The sequence below is a fragment of the Manis pentadactyla genome, chromosome 13, assembly GCF_030020395.1.
Source record: "Manis pentadactyla isolate mManPen7 chromosome 13, mManPen7.hap1, whole genome shotgun sequence".
In the NCBI taxonomy this organism is placed as follows: domain Eukaryota; kingdom Metazoa; phylum Chordata; class Mammalia; order Pholidota; family Manidae; genus Manis; species Manis pentadactyla.
In genome coordinates this window covers 27,019,567-27,035,694 of record NC_080031.1, presented here as the reverse complement: position 1 = coordinate 27,035,694, position 16,128 = coordinate 27,019,567, and the positions used below count along the sequence as shown (strand labels likewise).

At 32.0% G+C, this 16,128-nt stretch overlaps 1 protein-coding gene across 1 annotated transcript in view; it reads right to left on the bottom strand.

Annotated features, from left to right (window-relative positions):
- CNTN5 (contactin 5) overlaps positions 1-16,128 on the bottom strand; it is a 1,238,002-nt gene that overhangs the window by 432,394 nt on the left and 789,480 nt on the right. Inside the window, exons 5-6 of the mRNA XM_036902818.2 lie at positions 7,672-7,795; positions 7,367-7,542 (exon numbers count right to left, since the gene is read on the bottom strand). Coding sequence (XP_036758713.2) covers positions 7,367-7,542; positions 7,672-7,795 — 300 coding nt within the window. The remainder of the gene's footprint in view (positions 1-7,366; positions 7,543-7,671; positions 7,796-16,128) is intronic.

Here is a 16,128-nt window from a genome sequence, read left to right as displayed (position 1 = left end):
TCTATGAGTCTACTGCTATTTTGTTCCTTCTATTTTGCTTTGTTTTTATATTCCACAAATAAGTGAAATCATATGGTTTTTGTCTTTCTCCTCCTGGCTTACGAAGTTGTTTTTTAACAGGTCACAATCCAAAGGTCTTTCTGATGTTACTTATAGCATTTGATGTGAGTGACAGTACCCACCTTAAAACTGAAAGTCATTGGTATTTCACTTTATTTTATTGGTTCTCTTCTGAACCTCTTAGATTATTATTTGCCTCCTTCACTAACTCCTTTTCTTCTACCTTTCACTATCTTTCTACCAGAGAAATGTGTATATTCCTAAACTTTAGGTCCCTAGTCCTCTTTTTTTTTCTAGTGTAATTTCTCTTGATGAAACATCCCTTTGGTCATATTGAATATCTCAATATATTTTGTGGCCAGGTCCTACCTGCCTTTCTTGAGCACCAACCAATATCTTAAAATGTTGGGTATATTCTCCTAAAAGTCAGAATAAAACTACCTCAAACTGAAATTATTTTATTCTCCTAGAAACTTGTCTCTTTTCTCTGTGTGACTTTACTGTGTAATAGTATTATGGATTGTTCAACTGAATAGAGAAAAGTCAGAACTTAATATCATTCTAACTCCATATATATATATATATATATATATATATATATATATATATATACATTTCCACCCCCATCCATTCAATCATTTGCAAATTCTCATTTATTTTGGAGTTTCCCATAAATATCTAGTCTATTATATCCAATTCATCAGGAATTCAAGTCTTTTTTCACTTAGATTATTGAATTTGAGTTTCCTTCTAGAGTTCTCTTGGATATATATTTCCAGAGCAACCTGCTGATTAGCTCTACTCTCTTTACATTTATAGGATAAATTACTAATTTCTGTACAATTACAGTAAGCCATCAGGGATTTATGCAGGGGCAGCCTGGTCAGAATTGTGTTTTACATAGATTATTTCAGAAAACTACAAGGGGATTTTAGTGGAGTTTGGGTAGGGTAGAGAAGAGAGATTAAGGAGTAGAAAAAATGGGCAAGAGTTCTAGGTGGCAATTTTCTGAGTGCTCATGGAGAGATAATGAATGTATGGAAATACATATAGACTATAGGGGGATTTCTACTGATTTTGCTAGCCTCAAGGACTATGAGGACTATAGGCTTCCCAGCATCTAGAACGATCCCAAGAGGGAACAGAGATTAAGTAAATGTTCTATGAATAAAATAACTACAGATATGCTAAGCAAAAAAATGTAATGCATGGTTAAGCATAGTGTGGGGTAGAACACAACAAATTATAAATATGAAATTGGAAGTTAGAACTGAATTGGAGCTGCTATTTTATTATATACTAGCTGTGTGACATGGGGAAAATAACTTGATATTCCTGAGCTTCATTTCTTTTCTTCCATTTGTAAATTAGGCCAATAAAAGAACTCCCTTCACAAGTTGATGTGAGCACTAAAGGGGTAATGATGCATTACACGCATTTCACAATTTCCCTGGGTTTTAAATGCTCATTAACTATTGCTGCTTATTTTTGTGTTCTGGTTATTAAATTTATGCACATACATATTTACCTACATACATACACACATTTATACACTCATATTTAGCTACCTATCTTTCTAACTATCCATCCATCCATCCATCTATATACATGAAAAATAGTACTGTTCGGCACTTGGTATGGAAACACAATCGAGGCACAAGAACTCCAGGCTGGTAATAAACGTTCTGCTCTTACATGTTCCTCAAAGGAGGGGTGTTAGTGGGATAAAGCAATTTTAGAAATTACTCTTATTCCATATCTACCCCTTGGTGTATACATTTTTGCTTTACATTAATATCTTTACATTCATCAGTATTATAAACTGTCCTGAGATGGAGCTGCTATTTTATCTAGTAAAACTGGCACTAGTAGTGAGATTTGAAACTCCATTGACTTTATGACTTGGAATGTTTTGCACTGGGACTGGTCTCTAAAGACACTCTATTAAGGATTAGGGAACAAGGAATTAGGTGAATGAGCTTGAGCAGTAATGGTCAGAGGATTTATGCACTCTGATTCTGGTATTTCTGGGTTGCCTCATATGAGTGAACTATCTTTCTGCATTCATAAAAACAAGAACAGGAGAAATGAGATCAAACATGCTCTGGGTCAAGCCAGGCAAATAGGGCGATTTTGTTGGAGGTCACCTGTCACATATGGACAGAGTTAATCATGATTTCCACAAATAATGGAAGTGTGTTTGGATGAACTTTAATAAATAAGATACTTGCAAATTTATGTTATGCCATAGAATTAAGGATATAAGGACAATCTGCCACAGATTTCAGCTTCGATTTACTCATCATAACTTTCCTTTGTAGCATAAAATTATGTATTAATCTTTTTTCCCATGATCTCAAATAATCCATATAGGAGTTTATTAGAGGTAATACATCCAGTTACTATATCTATTATGATCAGAATAATTGTCCTTAAAGGAAAACTTACATTGTATTATATGAGTAATGATTTTATAAAGGAAAAGAGCTTTGTTTATATAAGGCAAAATTACAAATTAACATTAATTTATTTTGTAATAAAAACAGATAATTTTACAACTAGTAAAATCATTCATACTGATGTGACTCATTCCAGTGATTTAATGAAGTTATTTTGTACAAAGCCTCATAGCCTAATGAAATAAAGTTTTGGTTATACTGTGGAGTTAGCAATTATTCAAATAGTTTAATTAGAGGTTAAATGCTAGTGAAATGTGGTTTTAAAGTCCAAGGTCAATTTTACTTTAGGAGAAAATGTTATGAAAAGCTGGAAAAGTAATTTTTTAATTTTATATGAAATGAAAGGTTAAAGAGCTTAAATACAAAGTCTATACAAATCATATAATCTCTCAAAGAGTTAAAGAAGTTATTTTAATCAACTGCTTCCAGGAAAACTAATGTAATATTCTGGATCTAAATCATCTAAATGCCCTGAAAAGCAATATGTTAAAATTTAGAAATGAACTATCAATTTACCAGGGATGGCATATAAAGATATTTTTGAAGCAAGAGACAGCATGAGGAGATTTTATTCTTGATTCATTTTATGTTTGACTTGCTGGTATGAATTATTTTCTAAATTTCCAAACTTTGGAGAGATTGCTATGAGCTTTGAATATCTGAAGGAAGTTTGAGAAGTATGTACTGTCACGTTATCAATTCCATATTCTCATCAGCATGGTAATAAGCTAATAGAGTGATGAAGTTTTATATGGTATATTCTTGCTTGTCACTGAAGAGAAATTGCTACACTAGGCGAGGAAATTATCTGCATGATGAACATAAGCTACAGGAGTAAACCACACTTAGTCAAAAATAATCTTATTGATAACCAGTAACAATCATCACTAACAGTAGCACTCCAACTTTGTCTTTGTGTCTTTCTGTCTGAACTTAAAAAACAGTTCACAGACATGACTTCTCTACCTCATTAATTTTATGAGGTATATATTTATTAATGCTAAAATATATCATTAACATTAACTAAGCTGAGCCATGTTTATAAATATATATTTAGGGAGAACTTAAAATGAAAGATTCTCATGGGTAGACATTTAAGCATGTGAGGGATAGGTTAAAAGGGGAAGAGAAGCAAGTATGCAGCAGCTGCTCAGATCCATTAGCTGCTCAAATCAAAATAAAAAAAAGATTTATAAATGAATGAAGTGAATAGCTTCATGATTGAATTCTAGTTACATGTAAAGTATTGGTTTGATTTTATGTCAGGCTAATTAAACTTGCTATTGAATTGATGTAGGGATGTTGTTAAGATCTCTATAAAAAGCCTCAAATGAGAAATTTCTATGAGAATTAAATGTCAAGAAAAGATTTTCTTGCCTTAAGGAACTCAGGGGAAATCAGACTCCTTTAAATGCTTGTATTTCTCCTTTTGCTCTGATACCTAGGAATCTCAAGGAAATAATATGCCTTGACCATAATTATGAAACATTATGGCTTACACTGTCTTGACTTCTTATTATGAAAATTTTTTTCTAGTGCTGTATTTGCTTATATATCTTCTAAAGTATATAATTTTATATATCAGGTCAAATAAATCACCTTTAGAATGAGGTTGAGATAAAATATATTAGTAAAAATATACTACACTATAAATACACATTTGCTATTTTGTATTTGTTGATATATTGGATGACAAGTAAATAGGAAAGAAACTTTAAAGGAAACTATATTTGTTTCAAACCTACTTAATTTTTCTAGACACTAAATATACCTTTGATTATTGTTATATTACCAGAGATGGCATACAAAGTGCCAACACCCACTTCCATAACATTCTCTTCAAAAGTCAGAATCTGTGACAATATTTATCAGATTTTGATACTAGAGTCATCTTTATCCTGTCTCAAATTAATTTAGAAAATTCAGATTTCTAGGTCTTAACCATAGATGATCCAATAAATAAAGAAAAGTATGAGGTGAAGGTTTATTAAGAGAAAAAATACAAGGAAAATAATTATAAAAGGAAAATTAGTACTACAAAAATTGCATATGTAGTAAGAGACCCAATGTTCATTTAACTCTTAAACTTCCATAAAGAAAATTAAGGAATTAGTTTACTAGCTAAATTTGACCATGAGAATAAATGCAGAATTATTACATACTTTTGTTAGTAGTATTTATTTTGTTACTATATATATATTATTGTTTATGTAATATATGTGTTATACTCACACTCACTATATATATGTATATGAATAAGTTGAAAAAACTTGTGACTAAAGATACTCAAAATCAAAGTTTAATATGATATTTGTGTACTATATAAATATATGTGTGTGTAATTTTCATGCAAAAGGAAGGTGAGTTTAATAGTTTATATTTAAATTTTATTATCTTTAATAAAACAGGATGGTTAGTATATGAATATCTTGATTCTTCAGTTAAATAATTTGTCTACTTATACAATATAGATTACGACTTTTTTCTATTAATATGGATAAGGGAGACCCATCCAATGTTTATTTAATACTGTCCAATAATTTTTAGAATCCTATCATTTTAAGCAAATATGTCATGTTCCAAAAGACAAAAGCCTATGTAAAAGCCATAAATGTAAAGTGTCATTGATATAACAAAAATAATGTTCAAATTATAAAAGAGGCTGAGTGCAATAAATAGGTCTCACATTTGAAAAAAGCAATTAAAATTTAAGTGGTTGAAAACTCAGAAATTGACTCTGAATTGGATAATATGATCTTCCTTTCTATTTGATTTTAGAAGATATCAATAGAATTACACAGTATAGAGAACATATCTGATAAAGTTACTGTATAATACACGATGAAGTTAATATATAAAAGGTAAAATGCTTATATAATGAAATTATTATAACTGAGTAAAGCATTAAACTATTCCTCAAGAATAAATACAACACAGTTATAGGTATTAATAAAAGCTTTATAATCATTTCGATAATTTGTAATCTTTATCTAATTTCAGGACATTCAAAACATTTAGCCAACTCATGCATGAGATTTGAGTATTTGCTTTAAATAGGTTTTCATAATTATCTAAATTTACTAAATGAATTAGCTTGGAATATTTGTTGTATAATTAAAATTCAAATTTTACATCAATAGTATGGATGGATATAAAGGATTAATGACTTCAGGTTTAAATGCTCATTCCTGTACCCACAAAATCCCTTTGGACATAAACATTCTATCAGAAACAAACAGTGAGTTCATTATCTGTAAAGCTGGCCATAAAAACCATGATGTAGAGGAAAGTTGCCACTAACTTTTTAATCTTACTTTACATTTGTATCCTTTTACTTCCTTTCACAATCCCCTTTTCTTTTTCTCCCCAACTTCTTACCTCATTTTCTCACCCTAATCACAGTACTACTTTGACTCCAAGAATCCTATAGCATCCATGCTCACACCCAGGTATTCTAGAAAGCAACTTAAATCTTCAGCCTTTCTCTCTACCACCTATATTTGCATTTTTTTCCCCAAAAGAAAAAAAGATATTTAATTTTTATATCATCAATATAGATATAATGGTATCTAGGTTGGGGCATACTTTTGAGGCAGCAGTGATTTCCCTATATAAGTAACTGACTGCTTCAACCAGTCACTTTATGGGGTCTTGTGCGTATGTATGGCCCCAGAACAAGCATGAGTCAGGTGGGGTGGTTCTGTGATACACCACATAGTATTTTCTAAAATAAAAAGAGTATATTTAGGCTACTAACTGAGTGTATTTGGTATGTGTACCTCTCCTTAGCCAAATCTGCTTTAAGAGATAATACTTAAATTCCTCTAGATCCTAGCTCAAAATTCTCTGAACTGAACCCCCCATTATCACTCCTTTATTCTTCCCTTTCCACCTTCACACTCCTATAATAGGGCATGTGGATTCTGGCTCAATTAAAAATAATACATGAGGAAGATTACAGAAGAGAAAAATTAATTATTCCATTATTCAGGGTGTAATTTTGACTTAAAAATCATTTTTGTGATAAATTATGTAGCCAGTATAGTTACATATGAATTATTAACACAAAGATTCCTGGTCATCCTATTTTTTAGAGATTGTAATCTTCAATAATTTAAATTCAAGTATGATTACTTATTGAATTTAAAGAAGTAATACTAAGGTTTTCTCACCCAGTAGACTAGCCTCAGTTTGAAGTAAGCCTTCATCATAAGTGACATAATTTAAAGAGTTTTAAGTAACGAATATATTAGTAAATTAGATATATGATCTATTTAAGGTAATGTGTATTATAAAAGATATGTACAATTACATTTTATATCTTTTTTTCTAATTAAAAAAATTGGGAAGCCTGGGAGGGAAAGTATAGTCAGAATCTCAAATAAGAGCATTTCAGAGGCATTTATTTGGTTATCTGACTGTAAGCAGGATTTTTAGAATACACTATCTTACATCCAGAAAATTGAAAACAAACAGTGACTATAACAGAAAGTAGAAGAATAAAAGCATATAAATAGATATCTCAAAAAGCAGATAGAGAGAATTAGAAATCTGTTTTTTTATATTATATTTCAGAAGATACCTGAATTATAAAACTATCTGTTTTTATCAATAGGAGTTTTAACCTCCCAGACTATAGTATGTCAGGTTTATTTGAAGAGGGAAGAGATTTCAGGGAATTTCAAACTATCTCAAGAAGAAACATGTTTGCATAGTTCTAATCCTTACCAAGGTTTTAACCACTGTTTCTAAAATTTGGGATCTTAAGTATCTGGCTGACTAAACTTTAAAATTACATATATATACATGATACATATATACATGGAAAAAGCATATACTTTACTCACAGGCAAACTGAAGTATGGCTTCTCTACTAAGAATACTTCCAAAAGTATTGGCTGCTAAACACTGATAATGACCAGAATCCTTTGCTTCAATTGGATTGCTTATAATGAAGGTCCCATCTATCAAACTGTAGCGATAATCACTTTCCAAATCTATTTCTGTTCCATTTCGAAGCCATCTTGGGAAAAAATGAGAAGACAAATATGTAAAAATTACTTGAGACATTATAATACTCGCTGGGAGTGTCAGAATCTCATTGAAGGGAATTTTTAAGACATAAGATAAATGATTAACAGTGAATTTCTACCTGTAATTGGGATCTGGGTTGCCACGAACCTCACAATTCAGTGCTACTTTCTTTTCATCAGAATCTGTGGGGAAGATGATATCATCTGGTTCTTGCACAAACACTGGCCCATAGTCCACACTTTCTGTAAGGACCAAAGAGGATACACTTTAGAATTTCCTGACATATTAACATAATTTCTTTTTTTCCATTATGTTCGTATTCAACATTCTTGTTCTTTCTTTGTACTCAACAAACATATCACCAAAGTATCACTAGCAAATTATGTTTTTGCAACAAATTTCATTGATTTAAATAGAATCTTTTTTTTGTATTTGACTGACTGCTTTTAAACATATGATCTATGCTATGGAAAAACAAACATCTCAAACATTTTAAAATAAATATCTTTATATTCATCTAAAGTAGAGCTAAAAATAATATTAAACAAAAACATTACCTTAAAAACCTAAAAGTGTGTAAAACTCTCAGAATGTTAAAGCTAAGATACAATAAAAACAAAATTACAAACTAATACTGTGTTACAGCTTGGGTACTACAGATAGGAAAACATTGGTCCTCATGCATTCCTCATACAATTCTTTCTTCACTCATTCAGTCAAGCACTATTTACTGCAAATGATGTTGGAGTGTAAGGCCGAATTATGTAATGAAAATAAATATATTCTCTTGGGATAAATGAGACATGTCCTCAAAACCAAATAAAATAACTGAATAAAAATGATGTCAACACCATATACAATTAAATTTGTTTACCATTAAACAAAAATAAAGTAAATAAGGAGTTCAGAAAAGGCCAGAAAAGGTCAGCAAGAGGGAAGAGTATTTAAACTTATTAAGTGCCTCCTGTATGCTAGATAGTAGATTCAATCTTGTTTAATTAGTTAATACTCAGAGAAATCCCAAGATAAAGATAATTTAAAACTAATGAAAATTTCATGGTAAAGTAGAAATAAAAATGGGCCTTGAATGTCAGCTTGGAGTTGAGGAACTTCAGGATAATTCTGCTGGAGAAATGATGAGTAAATGTGCTGGAGGTGAGTGCAAGTCATGTTAGCCTGCAACAGTGTAAGGTTTTATGCATACCTGGACTAGCATCATGATTTGCGAACTTCAGGAAAAGTAAAATTTTTGCTTTATTACCATTAATCATGACTTTGATTGCATAACCTAATATCAAGATTCTCAACCTTGTCACAAATGACATCTTGAAATATTCTCCATTGTGAGAACTGTCCTGGGCATTTTCAGATGTTTACCATCATCCATGGCCTCTAGTGCATTATTTTCAAAGTGTTATCTCCTTAAAGCGTGCCATTCAAAAATTATCCAGACACTGTTAAATGTTCCCTGTGGTCAAAATCGCCCTTATTTAAAAACCACTGCCATAGAAAAATGAAGAGGGATGATTTTACGAAAGATATATTTCCAACATCTATACTAAAATGTTGGAGGTATACATCCTCCATGCATAAGTACAGGAAAATATCAGGAAACAAATGCAGGAGTGAATGTCCCAGGAAACTTGAGTATGAAAAAATTATTACTGAAAAAAACGTATCCCTCCAATTTTAGAATAATGAGTAAAATTGACTTGCTTTCTTTAAATGAATCCGTATGTCCTTTTTGTGGGGAAGTGCAGGAAAACAGAAGTGTTTGTGGTATTCTAAACATTCATCCAATAAAAACTGATAATGGGCAGGCATTGACAAGTATTTTCCTGAGTCCCAGATAACCTAGCTAAGGTTCTATTTGTTATGCTACAACGACAAAAAATTATATAAAAATAAATGAAATGTGTTTCTCTATATCAAAGTATTTTGTCATCACTTAAAACTTTAGTTTCTAAAAAAGGAAAATAAGTTAATTGATAACAAAACGTTACAGGAAATTGTCAAAATATTGTATTTGTTGTGGCATAACAATTTATAAAATTTGGAAAACGGCATGAAGTTTTGTGAAACTCTCAGGATTAATCTGCACAATTATTCATGAAAAAATAATTGGTCTTTATATATTAAAAATATAATTATTTAAATTAATATTAAAATGCCTATCATGCATCAAAATAACATTTAATAAGTATATTTATGTTTTTATGTATTATAAAACTCTTAATCGTTAGAGTCAGACACACTTGGTTCAAATTCCAGTACCATCATTTTCTAGCCTTCAGTCAACTACTTTCATCCTTTGCTGCTACAATTAATTGTGAATAATAATGACTCCTTACACTATTATTATGAGGATCCACTGGCATTAACATACAGCATATAAAAAGTACTCAATAAATTATAATTAATAATAACATTTACTTGTGATACTATAACTATATACCAGGCATTGTACTAAGTATATACAATCTATCATGTAATACTCATAACAACCATGTGATTAGAATTAATCTCTCCATACTATAGATAACAAAACTGAGGTCAAAATAAATGAACTACATTTATATAGTAAATAAATGACAGACCTGGGCTACGAATCCAAGGTGGTTGATATGTACACCAGATTACCACTATTACTACTACTATTACTAGTACTTGTAATAGTAATTATTATATTTATGTTAGAACATTTTAAAGAACTTTTATATATATTATTATTTAATCCTCTGAGCTTAATATTATAATTGTTGCTAATTCAAAGACTAAAACTCTGAGGTTCTGAGAGGAGGCTTCTGCAAAATTAGCCACACAGTAAATAGTTGATTTGAACTAACTTTCTATGTTCCAAATCATATGTTCTGAAAATTGTCAAAGTAGGACAAGAGAAATAAAAGATTGTCAGGCTGGGAAAAAGCAGAGGGGCAAAATTTGCTGAATCACGGACTGAAAAATAAGGGACTAGTCCAGACAACATGTATTCTAACATAACTGCCCATAGTCTGTTAGATACCACCTTGTTCACTGTCCCTTCCTAAAGGTTCTTACAATGCACCCTCCCGTGTTCTCTCTCTCTTGCATTTTCTCTTAGAAAGGTTTTCAGTTGTTTTCTGGATCATGACCAGACATTATCATGTCTCCCTGATCCTAAACTTGTCTTGGAGTATAAGGGAGAATAAGGTGAGAGGAATATGAAATCCTCTTTTAAACAATTACTTCTGTGCACATTTTTCTCAAAGATTAGGTATAATGCCAGACTCCCACTCTCTCCACCTGCGGGTTAACTCTAATTTACAGCCTTGTCTAGCTTATTCAGGCAATGTGACCTAAGCCTATCAGTAATATAATGTAGAGGGAATAACAGCCTATTATGTTCAATACAATGACAAGAAATGTACTTTTAATGAACATCAATATATTTTGTGTAATAATTTCCAGAAAGTTTGAAATGTGTAGTTGGAATTTGCATTTTATGGTAATATTCACTGTTATATTGTGAGAAAAACTTTTACATCATGTTAGCATCTAAGGTACATTCTTAGAGAAAATATCCTAATCTTCTTTCAATTTTAATTTGACTTTCAAGTTGAAATTAAGTTTCTTTATAAAAGTTAGACAAATGCAAATTGTCATTATAAAACTTCCAACGATTCCTAAGACTTGAAAAGCAACATTTATTATAAAGCATGGTAATGAATGTTTCATGGGTAGTGCATTATGTTGTGCACAGAATATAAGTTGAGAATCTAATATGGTTTTTATTTGTCCTTTTCTAATATAGCTATAAAAGAAGGACAAATGATTCAGAGACACTATCACTTAAGAGAATGATCAAAGTGTACCAACATCATATAATAGAAGATGCCAAACCACTAGGCAACCTTGTCAACAGAAGGAGGACATGGTCTTTCACTGGTAATCCAAAATACACTGTGTACTTAAAAAATACTCAGGCAAATATTCTATCATGCTGTAGAAATTCAGCCTACATTCTGATTTCAAATTCCTCAAATAGATGCCTCCTTATTTTATTTAATAATATTTGTTAAGCTCCTAGTAAGCTTTCACTGCTCTAAGTGCTGAAAGACGATAGATAGGAATATTCAAGATGTTCTTTGCTCAAATAGCTGAAATTGGAGGCAAAAAAAGCATACTAATATAATAATATAATAACAATAGCTCTAAAAATTAATACAATAAAGAATATACTCATACATTTTTCAATGAATGGTCATGAAATTTTAGGGTTTTTTTTAGAATGTGGTCTATATTTTTAAACTGAGAAAGTGACGTGATCTGATTTATATAGGAGTACATCATCCAAGTGAAGTACCTTTACTCAGAAATTCTTATTCTCATAAATGATCATATTTTCATAAAAAGAAATGAATTTTGTATCTGCTTCTCCAAAACAATTCAGCAGCAAGGGTAGTTTGAGACAACTAAGTGTCAACACAGAGATTACTTTGAGTAATGATGCCATTGCCCAAGTGCCAAGTCAAATCTGGAAATAAGCCATGTCAGTAATGAAATTCAGCTGAAGGTACTGAGGATATGAGGCGACCAATTTGCAATGATCTTCCAAATGTCAGAAGCCAGTGGTAGAGGCTTAAAGAGATCAAAATTATATGCTTTATGTAAGAAATAATTTACTTCATGCTCCTAAGAGTCTCCTTTTTTCTACATTAGGTAGCATTTGTAGTTTGTCAATCTTATAAATGAGTTCTTCTAGTAAAAGTGAACTTTCTAGCTGGAATTTTCCTAATCCAGAATGCCACCATGCAAGGAAGATAAAATATCCTAACCTAACCATCTCATCACAAATAGAAGAATGAAATGCACCCTATACTTAATTGAGCTTACTCCTACTAAAATCACCACAACAAAAAAGAGATTAAGACAAAGACCAATTTGGTGGGTGTTCATTTACCAAAGGAGGAAAGGTATAGTGTCAGCAGTGGTTAATAATCCCTGTCTGTATCACAAAATCCAAAAACAATACATGTTCTGCAGGTGTTTGAGGTGCTGACTCATAGGACCTTCAATTAACCTGTATTACCATGAGAATTTCCAATTCAAATAGTGGTCAATTCTTAAGAAATCAATTAAATGACACTCCTAGTATTCAAACAACTATTTTAGAGTAATTATTAATGACTCAGTTTTTTAAAATCTAGATAATACCTCTTGTTCTGTGGAACATTTGTACCAATACAATTTGAAGCAATCATAATCATTACCCAAAATAACAATATCAGGTTTAAAGCAAAATATTACCCAAAATACTCTGATTGACTGACTCCAGTGAGCAACATTCTGCTTTCCAGTGACTGCCTCTTTTCTCTTCTCTCCTTTATGAGTCTAGCTCAAAAATTTTTACTCATTTAGTGTCTTCACTTTCTAACCTCAGTCAAATGTCAATGACCAGCTCCTGCACTTCTCTCAAGTCATTTTCTTTGTCTTCTCTTGCTCTGGCTTGCTCTTGCTGTGGAAGTCGGCTGCCGTGTTGAGAGGTACCCTGTGGAGAGACCCACTGACAAGCAGCCCAAGAGTAACGGGAGCACTCCGCCCGGTAACTCCCGGGAGGCGAATCCTCCCAACAACATGGGAGTGAGCTGCAGGTGGATTCATACCCATCTGAGTCTTGGGATGATGAGACTGAAACCCCATCTTGTAAAGACACAGAACCAGGGGACCCACAAAGACTGAAAGAATAGATATGTCATCTTTTTTCATTTTGTTGATGTCCTCACTGTACTTCTATATTTTCTACAGAGTATTGTCCTCATAGTATTATGATTTTAAGGTATTCTTCATAAATTACATCTACTTTAATTTTCTGTGTTAACTTGTGATCATCTCAACAAGTTGGTATTCTTTTCGAGGCGGCTAATCCCTACAGTCATCAAGATCTGTTCAGGTCCTGAACATGCATTCTTCTTTGGAATGAAAGTCAAATGGAAGCCACAATCTTTTGTAATCCAATCTTGTAAATTATATTCCATAACCTTCGCTATGATGTATTCTACAGAAGTAGGTTACTCGCTTCAGCTCACAACCGAGGGTAAGGGATTATACTGTGAATACCAGGAGGTAGGAATCATTGTCACCACTTTAGATTCTACCTACTACAAGTGTCGTCATATTAGTTTCATGTTTTTTATTTTAGGAAATAAAGTTTAGTTTAGGTCATCTATCATCCCTGTCCTGGTACCATTTTCTTCCTTTTATTTTCCCAGTATTTTCAGACATAAGCACTATAGCCAACTTGCTATCTCAAGTTCATGTTTTTAAAATTGTACCACATATATGTATTCATAAGTAGCCCATATTGTTTTAATTTAAAAAATTTTAAGTATAAATGATATAATATTACATGTAATATTTTATGATTTCCCTTGTTCATTAGCCATTATATTTTGAGGTATATTCATTTTGTTTCGCAAAGATATAGCCTATTCACTTTAACAGTTTAAATTTTTCAATTAATAGAAAACTATAATTTATATATCCATTCATCTTCTGATAGACATCTGAGTTGTTTCCAATATTTTACTATTAAATGTATATTGCAGTGAGCATACTTTTATATTTCTTTGTGCATATGTGGGAGAATTTCTTCAGATTGTATATACATAACAGTAACTGCTTTCCCAAATTGGTCTGCAAACTGGATTTTTACATTTCCTAGAAAAATTTTAGCTCTGTCTGGGGTACGTCTGGGCTTAACTCTGAGCAGAAGTGGGATGACTTTCTATTCAGGCTCTATTAGTTTTCTCATTTTTCACAAAAGCACATCAACCCCAGCTTTACTCTCTATTAAGGCTACAGGGAATTACCTGACAAAAGCCATATGTCAGGCTCTTGTCAGAGCAGACGAACTCAAAGTCACATTTAGCCGAGATCTATCAACTGCTCAGATGAGAAAACAATAGTTGTGGAAGATTACTTGGAAAATACTCAGACTATCCATTCTTCCTGATACTCTAAATATTGATTAAACTAGAGCAGCAAAGGACTTAAATTATACCAAACTGATTCCTAGCCTAGAGCCTTGCTACTCGAAAGTATGATCCACAGACCAGAAGCATAAGCATCTGAAAGCTTTTTATAAATGGAAATTATCTGGCCCTCTTTCAGATCTCTTGAAAGATGATCTATTTTCACCAGGTCCCCAAATGGTTGTATGTATATTAACAGTAAAGAGCACTATTTTAGACAATTATTTCTCATTTTTGTTGTTCATGTTTGGGTTTCATCTGCCCTTATTGAAGAGGTGATGAAACTCATTGTTATATACATGAAGAGAATCATGTTCAGGTCACTGGCTAATATATCAAATAATAAACTCTTAATGAGGACCCTCCAGAAAAATGGGTCTGATCTTAAGTTTCAGAAATAGCTGTGCTTCTACTGAATATTTCATTTCAATCTTTGAAACACTAGGAAATATGTAACTGACCAAAGTATATTTTCTTTGACTGCTAATTACTCAGCATGGGACTAACCAAAAGCAGGTATGTTTAGAGTAGACACTTTGAATTAGTCTCAAGCCTGGTTTCATTTTATGTTCCCATATTTGTTGTTTTCATAAATTTCCTGTATTCTATTAATATTTTTTGAGCTGTATTTCATTTATCATTGTAAGCTATATTAACTTAAACTTGGAATAAGAAAACAAAAGAGTAGAACATGGTGTACCAAATTACACCAAATATAAGGTATCCCATAGTTCTAATCACTCAATACGAATAACCTCAGTATCACCCATAAAATATGGTGACTAACACACAGACCCCAACCTATCTTTGCCCGATGAGTATGATGGTAGAAGTAATGTAATGATAATTTTTTTGTGTAGACTTTATTTTTATAAGAGCAGTTTTAGGTTTGCAACCAAATGAAGAGGAAGGTAAAGATTTCTTAAATACCTTCCACCCATACACATTTATCTCTCATTACCAACAACACTCACCAGAATGGTACACTTTTCACCATAGATGAACCCACATTCACACATATACAATCACGCAAAGTCCATAGTTTACATTAGGGTTCACTCTTGGTGTTGTGCATTCTAATGTATAATGACATACATCCATTATCATGCTATCATTCTGAGTGTTTTCACTCCCTAAAAAAATCCTCTGCACTCTGTCTATTCATCTATCCGTCAGCCCCCACTGATCTTTTTACTGTCTCCAGAGTTTTGCCTTTTCCAAAACGTTGTGTAGTTTGAATCATATAGTAGTAAGCCTTTCATATTAGCTGCTTTCAACAAGGAATATGCATTTGGGATTCCTATGCCTTTTCATGGCTTCAGAGCTCATTTCTTTTTAGTGCTGAATGATATTCCATTGCCTGGATGTTCCACAGTTTATCCTTTCACTTTCTCGAGGACATTATGGTTGCTGCCAAGATTTAGCAATTAGGAATAAAGCTGCTATAAAATCCATGTACAGGTTTTTATGCAGATGTAAGTTTTCAACTCCTTTAGATAAACACCAAGGAGTGAAATTGCCGGATCATATCGTAAGAGTATATTTAGCTTTGTAAGAAACTACAA